The following is a 24,625-nucleotide window of genomic DNA, read 5'->3' on the forward strand; positions in this document are numbered from 1 at the left end:
GTGGGACTGTTAGTAATTCTGGGTATAACCTCCATGCACAAGTACATGTGGGTAACCACCCAATTGTGAACCAACGTAAGCAGGGGTTGAGGTCTGGTGCCCACACCACATGGAGGAACGCAGCGCCTCTATGTTACCAGGCAGTACTAGGTGGTAGATGACTCACATCAACCGGTGGAATACCACCACTTTGCTTATTGGAGGCTAGAAGTGGTGGAACCCATGTTTAGTCTCTAGAGCTAAGTTCCGGTCAACCCTTCACTATCTCTTCCATCATGCAGTATGATTGATGACTTTTGAGGTTATGATGAATGTCGTGACGAGATCCAATATTCCTTACATTTCGAGGGTACAGCTCTAAAACGATGTTCGCAGGCCGGCCGCTAGTTAGTACACCGGACCGAACCTATTGGTAACTCTCTAGGAGGCTTCCGGATCAGCTAGTGTATAATCTTGCTACCTCTACTCTGCCAGATAGTGACTGGAGGGAGTCCGAGTAGTGTGTATGTGGGGGGTGGGGGGGGCATTGTGGAGGCCACCTTATGTCAAGGATCTGGGTATATTCTTACCACGTGTACACCATATCCCAAAATTTCATTATTTCATACAGCATGTCTCACTCACTTTTTCTTACTATTGAATACACCATGAATTGTCAAACTAATAGAGCAAGCTTATCTGCGAAAAGATCTAAACCACCCAAGGACTTCCTAATTAATTTCACAAATATAAGTGGTCTCAATTCTGATCTCAACGATGTACATTTCCACTTGCAGTCTGCCAAACCCCATGCACTTTTTCTGACAGAATCTCAGTTATTGGTTGATTCAACTACTGCTCATCTCAGATGCCCAAATTATTCACTGTATGATTCCTTTCGCCTCAAAGGTGGTACTTGTGCGTATATCCATTCTGATATTCCCTGTCAGAGACTTGGCAATTTGGAATCTCCTCTCTTTGATCTTCTCTGGCTTAAAATCTCTCTACCTCATTGTGTCAAATTCATCTGTTGTCTCTACCGTTCTCCCAACTCCACTAATCACTTGGAGCACTTTGACTTCCTCTCTTTGCAACTTGACTTTCTCAAGTCCAACTTTCCTAACAGTGAGGTAATTTTCCTTGGTGATTTTAATGTTCACGACTCCAGCTGGCTTCCGTTTTCTAGTCACACCAACCCAGCAGGTCAAGATGCTGAGGCTTTTGCAATTACTAATGACCTAGCACAGATTGTTCATTTACCTACGAGAATACCGGACAATCCTAATCATGCAGCCAATACCCTTGATCTTTTTCTCACAAACAACCCTTCTAAGTACACGGTCGAAGTGAGAGGTCCTTTAGGCACTTCAGATCCCAACTTGGTGATTGTCTCTTCTCCAATGGAACCTTTATCTCATGGCTATTCCCAACCTCGTGTTGTTTGGCATTACAAGAATGCAAAATGGGATGACCTGCGTGACTTCTTTTCTTCTTTTCCTTGGTCGGATTACTGTTTCAAAACTTCTGATGTCAACGTTTGCTCAGATCGTGTCAGTGAAATTATTCTTGCAGGAATGGAATCCTTTATCCCACATTCCACTTTAAAATCTCGTCTTTTATCTAAACCTTGGTTTTCCAATAAATGTGCTTAAGGCTGTTCAAGAGAAGAATGTTGCATATCGTAATTGGCTTGTTTCTAATTCTTCAGTTTCATTTTCTGCCTACACCAAAGCTCGCAACAATTGTAAAGCAGTTATTAATCAGTCCAAACTAGAGTTTGAACAGGCTAAGAGTAGAAAACTTGCTTCTTGCCCTAATGGTAGCGGAGCATTCTGGTCTCTTGACAAAGCTCTTGGCTGCAACATTTGCCCATCTCCGCTCCCACCTCTGTCCAAACAGATGGTTCTGTTGTCACTTCAGCCAAGGATAAAGCTGACCTGCTAGCATCCCATTTTTCTTCCAGCTCTTCTATTAAAGATCTTGGTAAAACACCTCCCACCATTCCCAACACACTCCATTCAATGCCTCCTGTGGTCTTCCGTCAAAAGGATATCAGAAGGATTTTGATGAATCTTGATGCTAAGAAAGTTCCAGGTCTTGATGGTATTTCTCCACTTGTTCTCGAAACCTGTGCTCCAGAACTTACTCCTATTCTTTGCCGCCTTTTTTCACTTTCTTATTCCAAAGGTGTTTTTCCTTCTGCTTGGAAATTTGTTCATATCCAGCCAATTACTAAAAAGGGTGACAAATCCCTCCCATCCAATTATCGTCCCATTGCAATTACTTCTACTCTTTCTAAAGTAATGGAGAACTCTATTAACCGCCAACTCTTAATCTACCTAGAAACCTTCCGTCTGATCAACGATCGCCAGTATGGATTCTGTCAGTGTCGATCCACTGGTGATATTCTGGCTTATGTTACCCATTTATGGACTAATTCAATGGAAAGGTTCAGTGAAATACAAGTAGTTGCTCTTGACATCTCAAAGGCTTTTGATCGTGTTTGGCATAAAGGTCTTCTAAACAAGCTTCCATCTTATGGTTTGCCAACTGTTTTTTGTAATTGGTTATCCAGTTTTCTCTCCGATCGCTCACTGATGGTAGATGGCTCTCTGTCTTCTAACTTCTCCACTAATGCCAGTGTCCCCCAAGGTTCAGTTCTTTCCCCCACTCTTTTCCTCTTGTATATCAATGACCTTCTTCCATTGACTGCAAATCCTATCCATAGTTTTGCGATGATAGCACATTGCATTCAACTTTCCATTTTGAGAAACCTTGTCCTGCTCAATCAGCTTCAACTTCTCGTAAATCTGCTACCAATTCCTTAAATGCCGATCTTCAGGTAATTCTTCAGTGGGGCAAAGATAACTTAGTTGATTTCAACCCTTCTAGAACTCAGTCTTGTCTTATATTTTGTAAAAAGAATTCTTCTGCTCCTATGCTTATCTTTAGTGACACTCCGATTTCTAGGCAAAATGATATATCTCTTTTGAGGATTACCTTGACTTCTAATCTCTCTTGGCACAAGCACATTACAAATATTGCTTCCTCTGCATCTAAGAAACTTGGTTTTCTCTTTCGCTCTCACCATTACTTTTCTTCCAAACAGCTGCTCACTCTGTATAAATCGCAAATCCGCCCTGCCATGGAATATTGTTCCCACATCTGGGGTGGTGCCCCCAAAACCTCTCTCAGGCTTCTTGATTTCGTTCAGAAGAGGGCAGTTAGGTTAATTAGTGATTCATCTCTAACAGAGTCTCTCTCCACTCGCTGTCTCATAGACGTTCTGTTTCTGCTGCATGCCTCTTCTACAGATACTTCCATGGGCACTGTTCTTCTGAATTGGCTTCTATAATTCGCGCTCTCTCTTTCAAAACAGTCCGAACACGTGCCGCCACCAGCCAACATCCATTTACTGTCCAACTTCAAACCCACAGAACCAACTTTTCATCTTCCTCATTTATTCATTCAACTGCCGTTTTCTGGAACAACCTTCCTTCATACGTATTTCCTGAAAATTACAATCTACAGAAGTTCAAGTGTAATGTCAACAAATATCTTCTTTCGTCTTCTCAACCTCCAACCCAAGCACAGTACTAAGTACTATAGGTTCTAATACCTCTCGTGTTTGGGGTTCACATAAAAAAAAAAATAAATAATATCAAGTTTGCATCTTACCGTGATGTGATCACTTCCAACATTTACCTTATTCAGGACAGTAACATCATTCATGATATATCTTCTTTTAGTGAGGATGAAGTCGATTTCATTAGTTGTTAATCCATTTGGACTCTTCCATGTCCACTTTCTGTTCACCCTTTTCTTGAAAAAAGTGTTCATTACTGACAATCCTCGAGATTTTGCAAATTCCACAAGTCTTTCACCTCTTTCATTTCTTTCAAAATTCCAAAATTTCCTCTTGTTCCCCTTTCTGCGCTGTTTTGTCTTTTTCCAAACTTAGCATTGAATTCTCCCATAATGATAGTGTAGTGGGTTTTCTGCTTATCTAGAAGACTGAATTTCAGTGTACATTTCTTCAACCTCTTCATCATCATCATGGCTTGATGTTGGTGCATAAATCATTATAACTTTCAGCTTGTACTTCTTAGAAATCCTGAGTATTAGCCTTGATACCCTTGGTGATGACTTTTGAATTCCAAAAGCGTACAGCAGATTTCCACTTAATAAAATTTTAAGTGATTCATTATTTCAGCCAATTATCATTATTTCCTTAAAAGCTGCAATAGACCCAAAAATTCAATCAGTCCAGTAATTTAACAGTTGAAATTCATTAATGTATAATCGATTTTAAATAATTTATTAAAATGTATTTTAATGCACAACTTATTGTTTAGACATAGCAATTTTCAAAAATTCGTTTATGTTGTTGAGTTAAATTTGTAGTTTAATTGCTAATTTTATGTTTTATTCATTATAAAGGAATAAATTAATTTTTGTGTTGTAGTTGCAGATATGTGGCATTAATGGTATTGTAATAGTTATCAATTATAAACATTATACTCACATTGATTGAATTACGGCATGATCCTATTGATTTGTGTTTAATTGTTTAATTTATATTTCGGATGGAAGACATTAAGGCTTATCAGTGCTGCCTGGCAATTTGATGTGCTAGTAGCTGGTTTTGCCTATTTTTTTATATTTTAAAAATTTATTATTATTTAGCGTGTGCATGCGTGCGTGTGCGCGAAGAACTATGTTGAATAATTAAAACAAGATAAAGCTAAAGGAATAAAAACAATTTGAAAAAAGGAAAGTTAAAATTTACATTCATCCACGAGTCTGTAGACTTAGACATCTGCGAGGTGATGTCGTTGAAGTATATAAGGCCTTGAATGGTTTGAGCAAGCTCTTTGCTGATGGGATTCTTCCTCTTGCTCAGATTCCATGCCTGATGGGGCATTAATTCAAATTAAGGAAAGACAGTTGCAGAATAGATATGCGGAAATTTTCCTCTAGCCAGCGGGTCGTTGATTGCTGGAGCAAACTTTTCCATCTGTCGTTGTGGAAGTTGACAGCTTAAATAAATTCAAGGCTGAACTAGACAAACTTTTGGAGCAATGAATGAACGGATGGGTGAAATTATTTTTTTTTATTATTATTTTTTTTTTGTTGGTGCTATTAAGCTTGCTTTCTTGCATAATATGCCTATGCTAATATTATTATTATTATTATTAGCTATGTGGTGCAAGGAAGCCTGAGGCTTATAATGCACCAGCCAATAAAAAAAAAAAAAATTCCCGAGTTACTCAGAGAGAGAGAGAGAGAGAGAGAGAGAGAGAGACAGACAGAAAAGTAGAAGGGAATGACCAAGAAAGAGAAGAATGATGATATCCAGCTCAGGACCCTGGGTGTGCCAAGTCCATGCTCACCAAATGTGATCCCCCGGGGTTATATGTTATTTATCTCGAGAAATTTTTGTTATCAATTTTAGTTTAATTTCTGTTTTTCATAGTGTCTTCTGTAAAGTTCACAAGCCATTTTTCAAACACCCACCCCCGTTAATCCTTGTAATTTTTATTTTGTTTACAAAATTTTATTCTCATTTTTATTATTTGTTTATGCTTTTTGCTCTTTGGCTTGAGGTTTACATCAGAAATGAAGATGCATGTTGCTGTTTTGCTTGCAATCCTGGCCATTGACATCAGATGAGAGGCCAGTTTGGTAACTTGTGTTGCAGCATCCTTATTTTGTCAATTTTGTATTTATTCTTATACATATTTTATTAGTTATCTATTAGTTTTATCTTCATCACTGTCTATCTCCCTCACTTTCTTTCTTTATTTTTTTTATCACCTTATATGTGTGTATATACACTGTGCTACCACTTTATTAGGTACACCTACCTAGTAACGTGTTGAGCCTCCTTTAGCCTTCAAAACAGCCCGAATTTGTCTAGTCATGGATTGAACAAGATGCTGAAAACGTTTGCAGGAATGGAGTACCATGCAAACATGAGTGTGTCACACAATTCCTTGAGCTTCAACGGAGGCCTGCAGCAAACAGCGCTTTCCAGCTCGTCCCAAAGATGTTCAATAGGATTGAAATCTTCAGACTGAGCGGCCACTGCAGCAAAGAAAAGTCATTGTCGTGTTTCTGGAATCGTTCCATAGTGATTCGGGCTTTGTGCACCGGTGCATTATCCTGCTGGAAGTAACCATTTGACTGAGGTAAACATTTAACTGTCAACATGAACGGATGCACCTGGTCAGCAACAATGTTTAGGTACGATGTGGCATTCGGACGTGAATCTATGGATATCAATGGACCCAACGTGTGCCAAGAAAACATTCCCCTCACCATAACACTGTCCCCACCACCTTGCACAGTAGTCATCAGACATGACAGGTCCATGGATTCATGTTGTTTTTGCCAAATTCTGAGCCTTCCATCAACATGATGCACCAGGAACTTTGAGTCATCAGACCAAGCAACTGTTTTCCAATCCTCGATAGTCCAGTGCTGGAGTTTCTGTTCCCACAGGAGGCATGCTCTCTTTTCACAGAGGATGTTTTCTGTTTGTTGCACCATTCTCGATACACCCTTGAAACTGTGCGTGAAAAGTTCAGGAGAACTGCCGTTTCAGAGGTGCTTTGTCCAGCACATGTTGCACCTACTACCATGCCAAGTTCAAAGTCCATTAAATCACTCCTTTTCCCCATTCTTGCTATTTGTACGCTTAACTGATATTAGAAAGGTTGTTCTGCTGCATTTATATCCACAACTGTGGTCACATGACTTGCAACATTGTGGGACAAACCAATTGTGTGCACAGCAGGGGTGTACCTAATAAAGTGAGAGCACAGTGTATATATAATGTATGGTATGCTTGTAACTAATGTTCTTTCCTAAATCATTTAATATATTTTTCTGGAAGTGACAATAATTTCAAAATTATTGCATAATTGATTAAAAGCAGTGCAGCATCGTTCTATTTTTTTCTTCTAGACTTAAAACGTTATCCACAAGATTTTGAAATGTCAGGCTTCTAAATGGTTAGATTTTTGGAATGTTTCTGGAATGTATAAAGTTTTCTTTCCAACTTAATTTTTTGCCTTTAAAATTTATATGGGATGAAGTGTTGTTTAATCTCTTATTTCAACTAAAATGTCATTTATTTCATGTATTGTTTAAAATAAGGATTTTCATTTGATGTTTCCAGACTGTTATGTCTGTTATTTTTGTTAGGTAAACAAACCTCTGTATTGCTGAATGACTAAGTCCTGCTACTTGGAGTCCTTTCCTTTGCTTTGCTAGTCTGAGGCATAATTTCTGTTTAAATTCAGTTTAATTTGTGAACACTACACCAAACTAAAGATATCTAAATGGAATAATAACATTTAGCTAACAACAAAAAACACATGATTAGAACTTTTGAGCTCCCTTTTTACCACAATTGTAGTATTATTTACCACAATATTACCTCAAATCACTAATATGAATATACTATATGACTTATAAGTCATAACTTAAAAAATCTCTAGCTAAATTTAAAATTAAGCTAACAAACATGACTGTTAAAACTTTATTTCAATTTAATATGTTAATTAATGTACAAGTTAGTGCAGTAACATCATTTCTGTACATAGCCAACTACTTAAGTAGTTACTAATTGGCATCATTTAAGTATATCTCATATTGTAATCCATATGAGATATACTTAAATGATTATCCATATGAGATATACTTAAATGATTATCCATATGAGATATACTTAAAGGATTACAATTATACTTAAGGGATTACAATATCTCATATTGTAATCCCTTCACAACAAGTTACCATGATATTGCACTCCCTCGAGTAAGTAACACTTCACCATAGGAGAAGACTATTGTCACTTATTCTCAGCGGATACCACCACCAATATGGCACGGTAGTTTGCTACAAACGGAAATGATGCTATTGCACTAATGTATGGTTTGCTTGTAACTAATACATAAGTTGGCTTCTTTTGTAACCTGAGGCTTTAGTCCTAAATTACATTGTAATCTATGTTAGGTAAAAAAAAATACCATTTTTTTTATTCAAAAACTTATCCATTTTTAAGACCTCAGACTTTTTCTAGTTTAAAAGAAGCAAACACTAGTTTACCAGTAATGCATGTGTTTCAATGGTTTTTTTTAGAAAGATAGAATTACAGATTCTAATTCAGAGGGACAGTGCTTGTGAAAATATCTGTAGAAAAGAGATCCAACATAAATTTATCGAGTGTATAATAGAGTAGAGTGAGTTTCTATGTGTGGTTTCATTAGCCCCCAGTAGGATGGATCAAAGAATGATCCAAGCACAGAATTTTCAGAGCATTTGAAAACAACGTCCCCATGGACTGGAGATGTGCAAATATATCTCCAATTCACAAAGGGGGATCAAAGGGTGACATAAGCAATTACATACCTGTTAATTTGACTTCTGTTCCAGGGAAAATAATGGGGGTCACTGATTAAAGAAGCATTGCAGGATCATCTAGACAAGACTGCAGTAATAATTCAAACACAATATGGGTTTGTCAAGGGGAAGTTTTGTCTGACCAATTTGATGGATACTATAATGTGGAACTGGATGCATAAAATAATTTTGATATCATATACTTGGATTTCAGGAAAGCTTTTGATACTGTTGCACATGGAAGACCACTGTACAAGTTGGAGAGTATGGCATTAAGGGCAAGTTGCTACAATGGATAATAGGATGGTTGCATGGGAGAATGTCTGCAAGATGGTGATAATCAATGGATACCGCTCTACGTGGACCAATGTTATTAGTGGTATCCCTTAGTGTTCGATGTTGGGCCCATTGTTGTTTTTTATATTTATGAATGACATTGACGAAGATATATCACGCTTAATGTACAAGTTTGCAGATGATACAAAGTTTGGCAGGGTTGTTAATAACAGTAATGACAGTATGCTGCAGCAATAGGATCTGGAAAAGTTGGGTAGATGGGCTGAGAAGTGGCAACTGAAGTTTAACATTGACAAATGCAAAGTACTGCATATGGGTAGCAGTCACCCCAGATAAATGTACCAACTGGGTGGTATTACACTCAGGGGTAGTGGAGAATGAAAGAGACCTGTGGGTAGTTGTGCAGGCAGATATGAAGTTTTCTGAGCAGTGCAGACGGTCTGCAAGAGTAGCTCATGGTGTCTTGTCAATGATATACAGGAATTTTTCTAGCAGGGATAAGGAGGTGATTATCCCCTTGTATAAGACAATGGTCAGGCCACACCTTGAGTACTGTATACAGGTCTGGAGGCCTCATTTTAAGAAGGATGTAGAGCTATTGGAACAAGTACAGAGGACGGCAACAAGATTAGTGAATGGAACAAAGGGTTGCTCTTATGAAGAAAGGCTTAAGTTTTGCAAATTACAGTGTCTGGAGACTAGGTACCTACGAGGCGATCTGATTGAGGTGTATAAAGCCTTGAATGGTTTGAGCATGCCCAATGCTGATGGGATTCTTCCTCTTGCTCAGAATAATCGCCTGAGAGGGCATAAATTCAAATTGAGGAAAGATGGTTGTAGGATAGATGTGCAGAAGTTGCCTTTAGCCAGCAGGTATTGATTGCTGAAACAAACTTCGATCTGTTGTGGAACTTGATAGCTTAAATAAATTCAAGGCAGAACTAGACAAACATTTGGAAATAATGGATCAGCGAAATGGGAAGGGTTTTTTGGGGGGGAGGGCTGATGCTCTATAAGCTTGCTTTCTTGCATCATGTGCCTCTACTAATGCTAATGCTGAAAAAGAGATAAGCAAACACTTAACCATAATTATGAGAGCATTCTTGGATTCAGGGGAGCTCCCTGTAGACTGGAGATGTGTGAATGTATCATCCAATTCAAAGGATGGTATGACTGATTACAGACCTGTTAACTTAACGTATGTTCTTGGAAAAATAATGGAGTCACTGGTTAAAGAAGTGATGCAGGACCATTTACAATTATACCGCATAATGCAGTATAATGCAATTATACTGCAGTCGCAGAATGGATTTGTCAGTGGGCGGTCTTGCTGACTGACCAATCTGGTTGGATACTATCGTGCAGTGACAAAGGCAACTGGAAGCAAAAAATAATTTTAATATCATTACTTGGATTTCAGGAAGGCTTTTGATACTCTTGCACATAAAAGATTCTGATTCAGTCTTTTATGCACAAAAGCTTCTAACTTTTTAATGCCACATTGCTCTTGTTTGAAGCGACATTGCTTCAAACTGCAGTAATGTGGCATTAAGGAAAAGTTACTGCTACAGATAAAGGGATGGTTGAGTGGGAGAAGACAGAGGTTGGCAAGGTGGTTAATGACAGTAATCAGGGTGAGCAAATGCAGCAAGATCTAGGAAATTAGGTTGATGGTTATCAATGGGTACTGATCTTTGCGGACTAATACTATTAGTGGAGTCCACCAGAGTTCAGTGCCAGGCCCACTGCTGTTTTTCATATGTATTAATGATATTAATCGGGATATATCAATCTTGATGTTTAACTTTGAAGATGATACAAAGGTTGGCAAGGTGGTTAATGACAGTAATCAGGGTGAGCTAATGCAGCAAGATCTAGGAAATTAGGTTGATGGGCTGAGAACTTTAACTTTGACAAATGCAAGATGTGGGTTACAGTAATCCCCGATTAACATATCATCTGTGTGGTACTATACTCCGGAAGTGGAAAATGAAAAAGACCTGGGTAATTGTTAAATCAGATATGAAGTTCTCTGAGCAGTGCAGACAGGCTGCCAAGACAGCTCATGAGGTTTGATATACAGAAGCTTTGCTAGCAGTGATAAGGAGGTGATTATCCTCTTGTACAAGGCCATGGTTGATTTGCATCATGAGTATTGTATACAGGTCTGGAGGCCTCACTTTAGGAAAGTTGTAAATTTGCTGTAACTGGTGCAGAGAAGGGCAACCAGATTGTGGTGAAGGCAACAAAAGGTGCTCTTACCAAGAAAGGCTTGAAGTTTGCAAATTGCAGTGTCTGACAACTAGGCACCTGTGAGTCAATCTGATTGAGATGTTTAAGACCTTGACATTGATAACATTCTTCCTCTTGCTCAGACCACACACACACGAGTGGGCATATGAAGATAGATGTGGAGAAGTTTTCCTTCAGCCAGCAGATTGTTGACTTTTAGAACAAACTTACATCTGTTGGTGTGGAAGTGGGTAGTTCAGGTAAATTTATACTAGAACCAGACAAATTATTGGAGGAATGGAATGATGTGAATATTTTTTTTTTTTTTTTTTTTTTTGCTAATGATTTATAAGCATCTTCTTGAATCATATGCCACTACTTCTACCACTAGTAATAATATAAATTTAAAAAATAATAATAAAAAAAAATTCTTTATTATTACTGTTATTATGTAGTGGTTTTCTCATTTATTATTTTTGTTGATTGAAGTCAGTATTTTTTAACTGCAGCTCATGCGTAACAGGTCATATTTTGAATTCAGTAGAAAAAGCTAAAAATTTTTATAATTAAAGCAAAAAAGGGCATTTCACAGATGCCACACAAGAATATTTAGGGTGCAAGTGATGGATGGTTGAGGAGGGAGCTTCTCTCACTAATTTGATTAGCTGTTATTAGCTATGTAGTCACAAAGGAACTGGGATGCAAAAAAGAATTGGTAATATTGTAGATAAAAAATTTAGGTAACGTATGACTGAATTCAAGAAGTTAAACTGAAAACTACTTCAGTTAAATGTGGCGCACAATAGCCTTAGATGCTGATGCGCCCCAAAACTCCTAATAACCAACCAACCAACTAAATGTAGTAGTTATGCATTTACAGTATTCGAAAAATTTAACATTACGTTAATTCATAAAATATGTAAAGTGCAGTACAGAAAAAACTAATGCAATACTATAACATTTAGACACCAGTGACTTCAGACATTTTTCTATTCATTAAAAACTGTGGAATGACATCTGAAACATTGCAGTAGGGAGTTTTTTTTTTTATTTTCAGTATTACATTTTACTTATTTTAAGAGTTAATGTGGGTTAATTTTTTTTAATATTATTTGTACAGATAGATTAAAATTGTTCTTTAATATTAACCAATGCACTATTCGTGTTTGGGAAAAAAAATAATAATTTTTACATCATATACGTTGGGTTTTAGAAATTTTTAATACTATTCAATATGAATGACTGCTGTAAATATCATTCAGTGCTCGTTCACTTATGTTTTCATTATTAATGATATCAAGAAAGGCATACCAGGTTTAATGTCCAAGTTTACTGATGATACAAAGTTTGGTAGTGTGGTTTTAATGATGGCAATCATTCTAATTTTAAACATTCTTGATGGCAATCAGAATATGCTACTCAACCAAGACCTTGATAAATGCAAGGTACTATATATGGGTAGCAATAATCTCAAAATAACATTCCAATTGGGTGGTATACACTCAAAGTGGTGGAGAACAAAAAAAATACTTAGAGGTAAAAGGATTTGGATATGTTAGAAGAACAAGAAGTGCAGTGTGGACCTACAATCAAAAGCACAGAAGGATACTCATAGCAAGAGTGACTTCTTCTGTAAATAGTAATACTGTACTGGGAAATTTGATTGAAGTTTAAGGTTTTTAATGGATTGAATAAACTAAATGCTGATGTCATCCTTACTTTTTCTCAGATGACATCCAAAAGGGAACATAAATTTAAATTGGAAAGGACTGACTGCAGGATAAATGTACAAAAAGTTGTTTTCAGCCAGAGTAATTGCGTGTTGGAACAAATTTCATCTGTGTTATGGGAGTGCATACTCTTCAAAAAATTAAAGGAAGATTAGACAAATTATTTGAAGTAGTGGTTTGGTTTATGCTATTTAAGCTAGATTCCTTGCATCACTAATGCACTATCAATACTAACATGATATTTATTTACTTTTTATAGTGGAGGAATTGGTGAAATAACTGCCTGGAACTGGAATGACATTAAGAAGAAAGAAAGAAAGATAGCCTGGTCCTTTGCAATTCCTCATGGGTAAGGAAATTAATTCTTAATTATTGTGATACTATTTCATTCACAAGCTATCCTTGGACTTTTTATTGGTGATTAGCTTTACTTCCTCAAGTTGCAAGGTACTGAGCTGTCACGTAGGTTGCCTACTGAAAATAATATTATCATTTCTAAAATATAAAATTTGTTACAAATAATTCCCAAATGTTGTGATTTAATATTTACTGATAATTTAAATGTTTTCTTAGTAAGTTTGTATCTCAGGAGAATGAGGGCAAAATGAGTACTGACCTGTAAGTTTGATTTCTGTACGAAGGAAAATAATGGAGTCAGTGATTAAACAAGTAATGCAGGAATCAGAATGGAACCCAGTTATACAGCAATTCCAACATGAATTTATTATATAGGGTGAATTTGGCTGGCACTAATTTCGTTAGATATTACAAATAATTTAGAAGTGATATTTAGATTTCACTGTTATATACATATGAACCCCAGGGGTTCACATCTGGTGAGTATGGGCTTGGCACACCCAGGGTCATGAGCTGGATATCATCATTCTTCTCTTTCTTGGTGATTCTCTTCTACTTCTGACTCTTGTTCTCTCTCTCTCTCTCTCTCTCTCTCTCTCTCTCTCTCTCTCTCTCTCTCTCTCTCTCTCTGTAACACAGAATTTTTTTTTTTTGGCTGGTGCTTTTGGCTTCCTTGCACCATATGGCTAATAATAATAAAATAATACTGATGCAGTGTGGCAAATGTGTTAGTTTCTGCTATGGACAAAGGGATGGTTGAATGTGAGGAATCATGTTGTTATTAAACAATGTTTGCATCCTAAAAAAGTTGCAAAGGTGGTTGTGTTGCAATTGATAGATACCCAAATTTCTTTTTTATTTCAGAATTTTTTTTTTTTTTTTAATTCTGCTTGTGGTATAGCAATATTCCTTCTTTTCTTAATGGATTACATTGATTATTGTGTGGTATGTAGTTTTTTTAATTTGAATACAAAATACATTTATTTTGTTGAAAATGAAAAAAAAACAAGATTATATTTGTGAAACATAAACATGAAACTGATAGAATTTCCAAGTTATTTTGCACACGTATTAATTGTGGCAAATGATGCAAGGAAGTAATTTGATATATCCATTTCCACAACATGAGATAATAGTTTGTTCCAGTAAACTAGTTACTCTCTTGCTGGAAACAACTTTTCTCACATCTATCCTGCAGCTACCCCTTTTCAATTTATGTGCCCTTATGTGAGTGCTCCTAGAAAGAGTAATACATCATTGTAGGGATTTAAAGGGAATGAGTACAGCAGTACTCCATTTAAAGCTTTGAACATTTCAATCAGATCTCTTCACAGGTGTCTGTTTCCAAGCTTGCAAAACTGAAATTTTTCGTGTTGTGTACCCTTTTATGTCCTTAACTAATCTGGTTTCCTGCCCCTGCCTCTCTCTCTCTCTCTCTCTCCCCATTCCAAGAGATCTGCATCTTTCTTAAAATGAGGCTTCTAGATTTACATGCAATTCTCAAGATGTGGGTGGAGTATCTGTATATCATCTACAGAATCCATTGAGCTATTCTAGGATATTGTCTGCACTGTTGAGAGAACTTCGTGTCAGACTACACAGTTACCCCTAGGTCTCTTTTGTTCTCCATCACCTTAAATGCGGTCCCACCTAGTTGGTATGCTATTCTGGGATTATAAGCAGTACCTGGAATTTGTCAAATTTTAAATTTAATTGCCACTTCTCAGCACATCTGCCTAATTTTTCTAGATCCTTTTTTCAATAACATATCTGATTGCCAACCTTTGTATAACCTGCAAACCAAACATAGACATAATGCCTGATTCGTCTTTGCATTTTACTTCATCAATATCATGAATAAATATAGAAAAACAACGATATGCCCAGCACTGAACCCAGAGGGACTTCACTAGTAAAATTTGTCCAAGAACAGCAATGCCCATTTATAACCACCCTCTTGTTTTCCATCACTCACCCATCCCTTTATCCATAATAGTAACTTGCCTCCAATGCCGCTGCTCTAATTTGTACAGCAGTCTTTCAGGTGGAAGAGTGCAAAAGCTTTATGAAATTTAAGTACAGGTCGACCATCACTAATCCGGCAGCGTTGGGACCTGCGGAGTGCTGGATTAGTGAATTTGCCAGATCACCGGTGGTTATATTAGCGCATACAGTTTAGCTAAAACCTCATCCTACCTTTAATTAACACGTTGACTGCCAAGCTAGTTTAAGAAAAAAATTCCCCAGGAGCCAAAAAAATATTTAGCAAATAATTTGATTAGTAATTCTAAAATAAATATTGTAATGTCAGTGTTGTCATTTTTTTTCATTTAAAATATCAAAAAGAAAAAGTTTTTTTATGTTGCATATATGTGGCCGGCATGGCCCAGTAGGTTACTTTATTTCTTGAGAAGCCATGTCAGCCACATACATGTGACGCTATTACGGCATACATATGAAAGTCGTTTGTGATTAGTTAATTGCACGTGCGGTGAGCACTACAATAAAACTAATTGCGATAAAATAAACTCTCAAACGTTGCATTAAGTTTGTCAGTGTTGTTTGTGAAAACAAGTTCGTTAGTGCACTGTATTATCCATCATATTGTGTTGTGTTTTCATCAAGTTTGTACGAGTGTGTTGTAAAAAAATAATAAAAAGGAATGGCTAAAAGAAAATTACTAAAATAAGAGGAACTGAGAGAAATTTCTGGAATTTACAACTAAGCAGAGAAACTTCTCACATACACACCACTGGCGAGTTTTTTCAGAAGTTCAACTTTATCTGTTATGAACAATGAACAGTGTTTGCACTTTACACCACAATAAGCACTTCCTTTATGCATTGAAACCATGGCTGGGATTGAATGTGAGCAGATTGTAATAATAAATGCACAAAAACAAGTATGAATAGCTTGCCAGTGTTTACGAGTTTGTGCTGACAGCTGATGCTGCAACCAACGCCACCAAAACAGTAGCAGCAGGTCAGTGCACCAACGGGGGAAATTTGAAATTATGTTTGTGGAAATTATGTCCGAATTAGCGGTGGAACCGGATTAGTGATGGTCGACCTGTATAGGATATCAAAATTATTAATTTACTTTTTTAAAGAAGTAAAGGTATAAACAGACGAACTAGGTTACATCAATAATAATAATAATACTTGGGACAAAAAAAAATACATTTTGAACAATAATTAAGCTTAAAATTAACACAAACTACTTTCTGTAGTACATCTTTTGCATTTATAATTTCATGTAAAAAAGAATTTTCCACTTCCAAACATCTCAAATAGCAGTTTGAGTATATTTAGGTAAAAAAATATATATTCATATTTTTAATCATTAAATAATGAATAGTTTGAAACATATTTTTGAAGGTATTTTTGTCAGGTCCTGTGCAAATGCTGCCAGATTAAACCTGCACTGATAGCACCCCTAAGTGAAACAAAAATGATAGCCCACAACGTGGCAGGGCTAAACTTTATTTTTTAATTTCAGGAAAAGATTTATGGGTTTCTTTGAATTTTTCTTGGAGTGTATGAAATTTAAATATTGTTGTATATATTGCAATATTAATTCTACAAAAATAACACCACTCTGCATTATTTTTTCAGTGAGTTATTCGTTTTAATGGTGATTCAGAAATTTATTCATTTTTAGCTATTACGTAACGTTTTTCACAAATCACTAAAGTTAATGTTAGGAGTGTGTGCAACAGTGTTTATCAGTGTGAGTTCAGTTTATTTTTGAGGAATTATCGAGTCAAACTGGTGCTCAAAAGTGTAAAATGTCTTCACACAAGTGTTTGAACAATCCAAACTTATTTTGTTATATTTGTAGATAGCATTAGCATTAGTAGAGGCATATGATGCAAGAAAGCAAGCTTATGCAACATCAGCCAAAAAAAAAAAAAAAAAAAACCTACTTCCATTTCACCCTTCCGTTTGTTCGAAATACCTGTCCAGCTGAGCTTTAAATTTATTTAGGCTATCAACTTCCACAACAAGGGATGGAAGTCTCTAACACAAACCAACTACCCGCTGGCTAATGGCAAATTTCCGCACATCTATCCTACATCTTTCTTTCCTCAATCTGAATTTAGGCCCTCTCAGGTGATTATTCTGAGCAAGAGGAAGAATCCCATCGGCATTGAGCATGCTCAAACCATTCAAGGATTTATACACCTCTATCAGATCACCTCGCTGGTGCCTAGTCTCCAGACACTGTAATTTGCAAAACTTAAGCCTTTCTTCATAAGAGCAACCCTTTGTTCCATTCACTAATCTTGTTACCCTTCTCTGTACTCGTTCCAGCAGCTACATCCTTCTTGAAATGAGGCCTCCAAACCTGTATACAGTACCCAAGGTGTGGCCTGACCATTGCCTTATACAAGGGAATAATCACTTCCTTATCCCTGCTAGAAAAATTCCTGTATATCATTGACAAGTCACCATGAGCTGACATCCAATATGCAGCCCATCTACACTGCTCAGAGAACTTCATATCTGCCTGCACAATTACCCTCTTCCGTTGTCAGTGTAGTACCACAGAGTTGACACGTTGCTCTGGGGTTGCTGTTTCCCATGTGTAGTACTTTACATTTGTCAATGTTAAACTTCATTTGCCACCTCTCAGCCCATCTGCTCAACCTTTCCAGATCCTGTTGCAGCAGCATAGTGTCAGTAGTGTCCTTGACAACCCTGCCAACCTTTGTATCGTCTGCAAACTTGGACATTAAGCTTGATATACTCAATATCATTTATAAATACAGAAAAAAATAACGGACCTAACACTGAACCCTGAGGGACTCCACTAATAACATTAGTCCACGATGAGCAGTGTCCATTGATTACCACTCTCTGTCTTCTCCCCCTCAACAATCCCTTTATCCATAGCAGCAATTTGCCTCCAATGCCACACTGCTCCAATTTGTGCAGCAGTCTTCCATGTACAACAGTATCAAAAGCCTTTCTAAGATCCAAATATATAATATCAAAGTTATTCCCTGCATACAGTTCTTTTGTGACTGCATCATAGTATCCAATCAAATTGGTCAGGCAAGACTTCCCCTTAACAAAACCATGCTGTGTCCGAGCTATAACTGAAGTCATGTCTAGATGATCCTGCAGTGCTTCTTTCCTGTATAACATTAATTAAAGTGCCTCCATTAATTTTCTTGGAACAGAAGTTAAACTCACAGGTCTATAATTACTTGTGTCAGCCTTTGATCATCCTTTGTGAATTGGGGTCACATTTGCACATCTCCATTCTATGGGTACCTCCCCTGAGTCCAAAGAGGCTCTCATAATTATGCCTAAGGGTTTGCTTACTTCCTTTGCTGCCTCCTTTAATATAACTGGATAGATCCCATCGACCCCAGGTGCCTTTTTTATGTTTATCCTCAACAATTTCTCCTCCACTATCCTCTCAGTTATTACAAAATCATCTAGCTCACTGCCAGAGTTTACTTCACCTCTGGCATTCCCTTTCCTGAATAACTCCTGATGTGTGAATGTAGATGCAAAATACTAGTTTAGTTTGTTAGTCACCTGAGCAGGATACTCAACTGTTGAACCATCAATATCCAGTGGATCAATCTGATTCATCCCTTTCCTTCTAGAGTTTACATAGGTAAAGAACTCTTTTCTGTTACTTTGCATCCTTTGCCAAGGATTTCTCATAATCTGCCTTTGCCTGCCTTATCTCCTTTGTGACTTGGTTACAGACCAGCTTATATCTATCAAAAGGTGCCTCCATAACCAGATGGGAAGGAGCAGCAGTGCGTAACACACGCTTCTTGATTAGACCGGGGTTCGAGCCCATCATCACCAAATACGGAGGATGCGAAAAGGTCAGGAATGACCACCTCATATCCCAGAGCAATATGGCCTTAGTTGCTAATGCTCCTAAAAAAAACCAAATAACAATATCTATCATAGGCTTCCATGTCACCCATTAATTTATATGTATCCCATGCATTTTTTTCTCTGCCATATGTCTCATTAGTTCATCTGACATCCATTTAGGCCTAAACCTTGAACAATATTTCTTAGTTGGTATGTAAAGCCTAGTATCTTCCAGGATAAGTTCTTTGAATGCTTCCCATTTTGAATTTGCTGTTGGTAACATCATCAGTTGGTCCCACTTTATAGAATTTAAATACTGTTTCAGACCATCGTAGTCGTCTTTACAAAAGCAAAACCCTTCCCTTTACCCCTGATGGTAGTTGCCTCTTTGAGTAAATCCCACTTCAGCACACTGTGATCACTGCCACCCAGTGGCTCCTTTATCTGCAGATTCTTAATGCATGAAGAATCACTACTGATAGTCAGATCAAGAGTATTACTCCCTCTAATTGCCTCCCGAACATGCTGATATAGAAAACAATCATCCAATAAATCCACAAAAGCCTTGCTAGTGTGTGAGTGACCAAAACCACAAATTCCCCAGTCAATATCTGGGAAATTAAAATCTCCCATTATAAGACTCTCTGATTTACTGGCCCACTCTTCCCTGTACAGTTTCTTATTATACTCATCAGAGTCATTAGGCCTATAGTACACTCCTACTCTCAATTTTGATCTCCCAATGCCTATGTCACACCAAACTGACTCGACACTGCACCGTCCAGCGATGTCAACTGGCTTCACTTCCTTGGATTTTGTGTGTTTCTTAACTAATAGCATAACCCCTCCTCCCTTCCTATCCTGTCAATCCTTTCTGTACACATTGTACTCCCCAAATTCCAGTTCTGCATTCCTTATATCTGTATGACACCACGTCTCTGATATTCCAACAATATCTGCCTTTGATGTTTTGAGTAATACCTCAATTTCATCAAATTTATTTACCAAACTCCTAGCATTGGTGTACATGCAGGTATACATGCACCTGTTCCTATTCTTAGTTACCCTAACACAACCCATGTGTTTACTTGTACCGCAATGTCCCAGCAATTGTCCCAGCAGTCTCTGAAATATCCAGCATCTTGTTTTCCAGGCTGCTGCTCATTCCAATAGAAGCAGTGCAAGAATCACTTTCACCTCTGCCAGTGGCTACTGTTAATCTATTAATCCTTTATCTCCCTAGCTTTTGGGGGGGGGATACAAGAACTAATAGATTAACAGTAGCCACTAGCATTACGTAGTGTTCGGCATTATGTAGTCCTCTGGTATTATGTAGTCCTCGGGCAAAGAAATTATATTACAGAATTTGTAAAAAAAAAAAAAAATATGTATTGTGTTATTTTGAAGTGCAACTCTGTGACCAAGATAAACAATGGGATCCACAAATATTGCCTTGTCAAACCTGTGTTGAAGCATTGAGATGTGTAAAAATGGTAAAAAAAAAGCTATGCCATTTTTAATTCCCATGATTTGATTGGGAGCACAAACCACTGTGATGACTGTTACTTTTGCTTAGTTAATGTAGAGGGATACAATCCAAAGAATAAGAGGGACATTGTGTATCCTAATATTCTATCTGCCATTAGACCAGTCCCACATAGAGATAACACTGGTCGGCATCAATTTCCTCCCCAAAATAATTTCAATAGATTCTCGTGTAAATGCGTTCAAAAACTCGGATGTAATTAAAAAGTTGTCATCATTCTCGGTTTTCAAATATTGTAGGTTAATGACTGAAAACCAAGACCTGTAGTTAGTTTAATCATCTTTTCCATATGTTTTATATATTTATTTCCTTTTATTTTTTTTTCCCCTAGAACATTCGGGTGCTTTCTACAACATTCAAGAATGTTCTAGAATATTGTTTTGTGTGGAAGAAAGGTCAAGATATTTCTAAAAGCTTCTATAACTTTCGATGGAGTTCTCTAGAAACATTGCGAACCTTCTAGAAACTTCTCTACTAATATGTATATGAGTGAGTTTTGCACCAAGCAAGCGGCGCCTCCGTAGCCAGGTGGGAAGGAGCAGCAGTGCATAGCACACGCTTCTTGATTGGACCGGGGTTCGAGCCCGTCACCACCAAATACGGAGGATGCGGAAAGGTCAGGGAATGACCACCGCATATCCTGGAGCAATATGGCCTTAGTTGCTAATGCTCCTAAAAACCAAAAAACAACAACAGCACCAAGCAAGCACTTTCACATTTAAAAAAGTGTATATGTTTCAAAGAATGAGTGGTGAGCGAAGTGAGCAAGTGTGTTTATTTATTTAGCGTTTAGTGAATTAGTGGAATCTTGTTGAAAAGGTTGAAAGATCTATTACTCCACGGATGGTGCTTTGGTTTATTGTAATAGTGTCCAGGGATTAATGAAAGAGTTACATCTGGAGCATGTTCCCGAACAGTGGAGGCTGTTTATTGATTCGTTCAGGGTCCATTTGAAAGTGTTTTTACTCCATAGTGGAAATAGATATCCTTCTCTAATACCACTGGCCCATGCAGTTCAAATGAAGGAAACATATGAGAACCTACAGGTTCTTTTGCAAAAAATATGCTATCAAGAATAAAAATGTATTATCTGTGCCAACCTGAAAGTGGTAGCTTTGCTGACTGAGTTGCAAGGTGGATACACTAAATACCACTGCTTTTTATGCAAGTGGGACTGCTGAGTGAAGGATTGCCATTACAGGATAAAAAAAAAAATGGCTAGACTGTTCAGAAGTTACACCAGACTAGAAAAATTTAGCACATTCTCCTTTGGTGGATAATTCAAAAATCTATTTACCTCCATTGCACATCAAACTTTTGGTTTGATAGAAATATTTGTGAAAGTGATTTTCCTGTTTTGGGCAGGAAACAGGAAATTTTCCTGTTTCAGGCAAATCCTCAGATCAGTGAGGGCAAGATAAAAGAGGGAATTTTGTGGGTCCTCAAATCCAACTGCTATTCCATGATGAATTCATTAAAAAATTAAATGCTACAGAAATAAGAGCTTGGAAGGCATTTGAAAATGTCTGCTGGCACTTTTTAGACAATGAGAAATTGCAAAATCATTGTGAAATTGTGCATGAGATGATTTTAGCATACAGAGTTTGGGATGCAACGTGTCATTAAAGCTTCACATCCTACATTCCCAATTAGACTTTTTTTCCTGAAAACTTGGGAGTGGTCTCAGATGAACATGGTGAAAGATTTCCCCAAGATATTTCTCAAATAGCAAAAAAAAAGGAGAAATGGAGTCCAAATATGTTGGCAGACTACTGTTGGAATCTCATACCAGTGGACAATTATAAAAGGCAAAAAATGATAATAAATGTTATTCAGATAAACATTTTTGTACATAGGATAAGGTTAATAGACCCAATGCCCAATATTTAGTATTGTATGTAACATTTTCTTAAAATATAAGAAATATTTTTTTTGCTATAAACTTAATTTTAGACTTTAATCCCTTCTTAAAATTGGTGGGTGTTAAATTAATATGGTTTCCATATTTGAATTCATGCCCCCCCCCCACCTTTTCTTACTATTGAATACACCATGAATTGTCAAACTAATAGCATAAGCTTATCTGTGAAAATATCTAAATCTCCCAAACACTTCCTAATTCATTTCTCAATTCTAATCTCAACGATGTCCATCTCCACTTGCAGTCTGCCAAACCCCATGTACTTTTTCTGACAGAATCTCAGTTATCGGTTGATTCAACTACTGCTCATCTCAGATGCCCAAATTATTAGCTGTATGATTCCATTCCCCTCAAAGGTGGTACTTGTGTATATGTCCATTCCGATATTCCCTGTCAGAGACTTGATAATTTGGAATCTCCTCTTTTTGATCTTCTCTGGTTTAAAATGTCTCTGCCTCATTGTGTCAAATTCATCTGTTGTCTCTACTTTCTCCCAACTCCACTAATTACAGTCGGTCCTCGTATAACACGTGTTTACATTACACAAATTCGATCATACACGATTTATAAATAGGGAAACGTTATCTTATATAACACGAACCGAATTCGCTTATGCACGATTCGCCTTTGTGTTTACAAGAAGTGGCAGTCGAACGCGGAATCACCCCAACCAAACCCAACACGATAGGAATGAAGAAGATTCTGAAAATGTATTTATGTGTTTTATATCAGTGAAGGGGAATCACATTTCACCATAATAACATAAAAACCAACACAATTCCAGCTATCGATATAATCGCAAATGCAATTAGATGGTGTTTACTACCAGTTTATAACAGATTCCACTAGCAGAAACGCAACTGGAAATTGTTTTTATTGTTTTGTGGTAGTAACCCCCAGAAATGTGCTTTAGTAAAATGTGGGGTGTTAATAGTGTATCTCGGCCTTTACGGTGTTGTTTATTCAGTTGCTATACGCGCGCAGCTTTGTTTATGTGTATCAAGCGTGCCTCCTCGTTTTGTAATTGCGCTTTATTCCCTAAAAATTAGTAAAATACTTAAAAGGTGTGAAAAGGAAGCGTCCTGACGAAGACACTGCAGATTCAGAGAGAGAAAAAAAAAAAGCAATATCGATAAACAGAGGCGGACTGGGTCAAAAATTCTTACCCGGGAAATAAAAACAACTTTCATAGCGGGAACAACTCTCAAATGTAATTAAAGTCCATTAGATTAAGACAAGAATTGGAAGAGATGGAATGGCTGTTATCTGTTTGGATAGAAAATCAAACAAAAAACAAGTTTGCTTACGACAGAAGCAAAAGCATTAGCAATATTTTATTACGTAATAGTCGTAATAAAATACGTAAGTATTTTATTACAACTTACGTATTATAATTTATACTTACGTATTATAAAATACGTAAATATTTTATTACGACTATTTTATTTAATATAATAAATTTTTTACGAATAAAATACGTATTTTATTCATAAAAAATACTTTTTTAGTATTAAAAAATACTTTATTATAATATAATAAATAATAAAAATATTTATTTTTTATTATTTATTATATTATAATAAAAATATATTATATTTTTATTACGTATTTTATAACGATTAAAATTACCCGGTTATTTATTGTGTTTGGTAATGTTTTGGTTCCAAATGTGTGTTCAATCTTGGGTGGTCGGCACCTAACCCCACTTTTCCCATAGGGCCTGTTGTTTATATTGCACGATTTTGCATTGCACGAGGGTTTCTAGGAACACAACTATCGTGCTATACGAGGACAGACTGTACTTGGAGTTCTTCGACTTCCTCTCTTTGCAACTTGACTTTATCCAGTCCAACTTTTCTAACAGTGAGGTAATTTTCTTTGTTGATTTTAACATTCACAACTGCAGTCAGCTTCCGTTTTCTAGTCGCACTGACTCAGCTGGTCGAGATGCTGAGGCTTTTGCAATTACTAATGACCTTGCATAGATTGTTCATTTACCTACAAGAATACTGGATAATCCTAACCGTACAGCCAACATGCTTGATATTTATCTCACAAACAACCCTTCCAAGTACACAGTTGAAGTGAGTGGTCCTTTAGGCACCTCAGATCACAACTTGGTGATTGTCTCTTGTCCAAAGGAGCATTTATCTCATTGCAATTCCCAACCTCGTGTTGTTTGGCATTACAAGAATGCAAAATGGGATGACCTGCGAGACTTCTTTTCTTCTTTTCCTTGGTCGGATTACTGTTTCAAAACTTCTGATGTCAATGTTTGCTCAGATCGTGTCAGTGAAATTATTCTTGC

The 24,625-nt window shown here is 37.0% G+C and overlaps 1 protein-coding gene across 1 annotated transcript in view; it reads left to right on the top strand.

Moving 5' to 3' along the window:
• The window catches only part of thoc6 (THO complex subunit 6), a 247,387-nt gene that overhangs the window by 83,123 nt on the left and 139,639 nt on the right, over positions 1 to 24,625 (top strand). Inside the window, exon 5 of the mRNA XM_090374235.1 lies at positions 12,907 to 12,996. Within this exon, the coding sequence (XP_090230361.1) occupies positions 12,907 to 12,996 (90 nt within the window). The remainder of the gene's footprint in view (positions 1 to 12,906; positions 12,997 to 24,625) is intronic.

Source organism: Mastigoproctus giganteus, chromosome 5 (assembly GCF_048544385.1).
Source record: "Mastigoproctus giganteus isolate SK-2022 chromosome 5, ASM4854438v1, whole genome shotgun sequence".
Lineage (NCBI taxonomy): Eukaryota > Metazoa > Arthropoda > Arachnida > Uropygi > Thelyphonidae > Mastigoproctus > Mastigoproctus giganteus.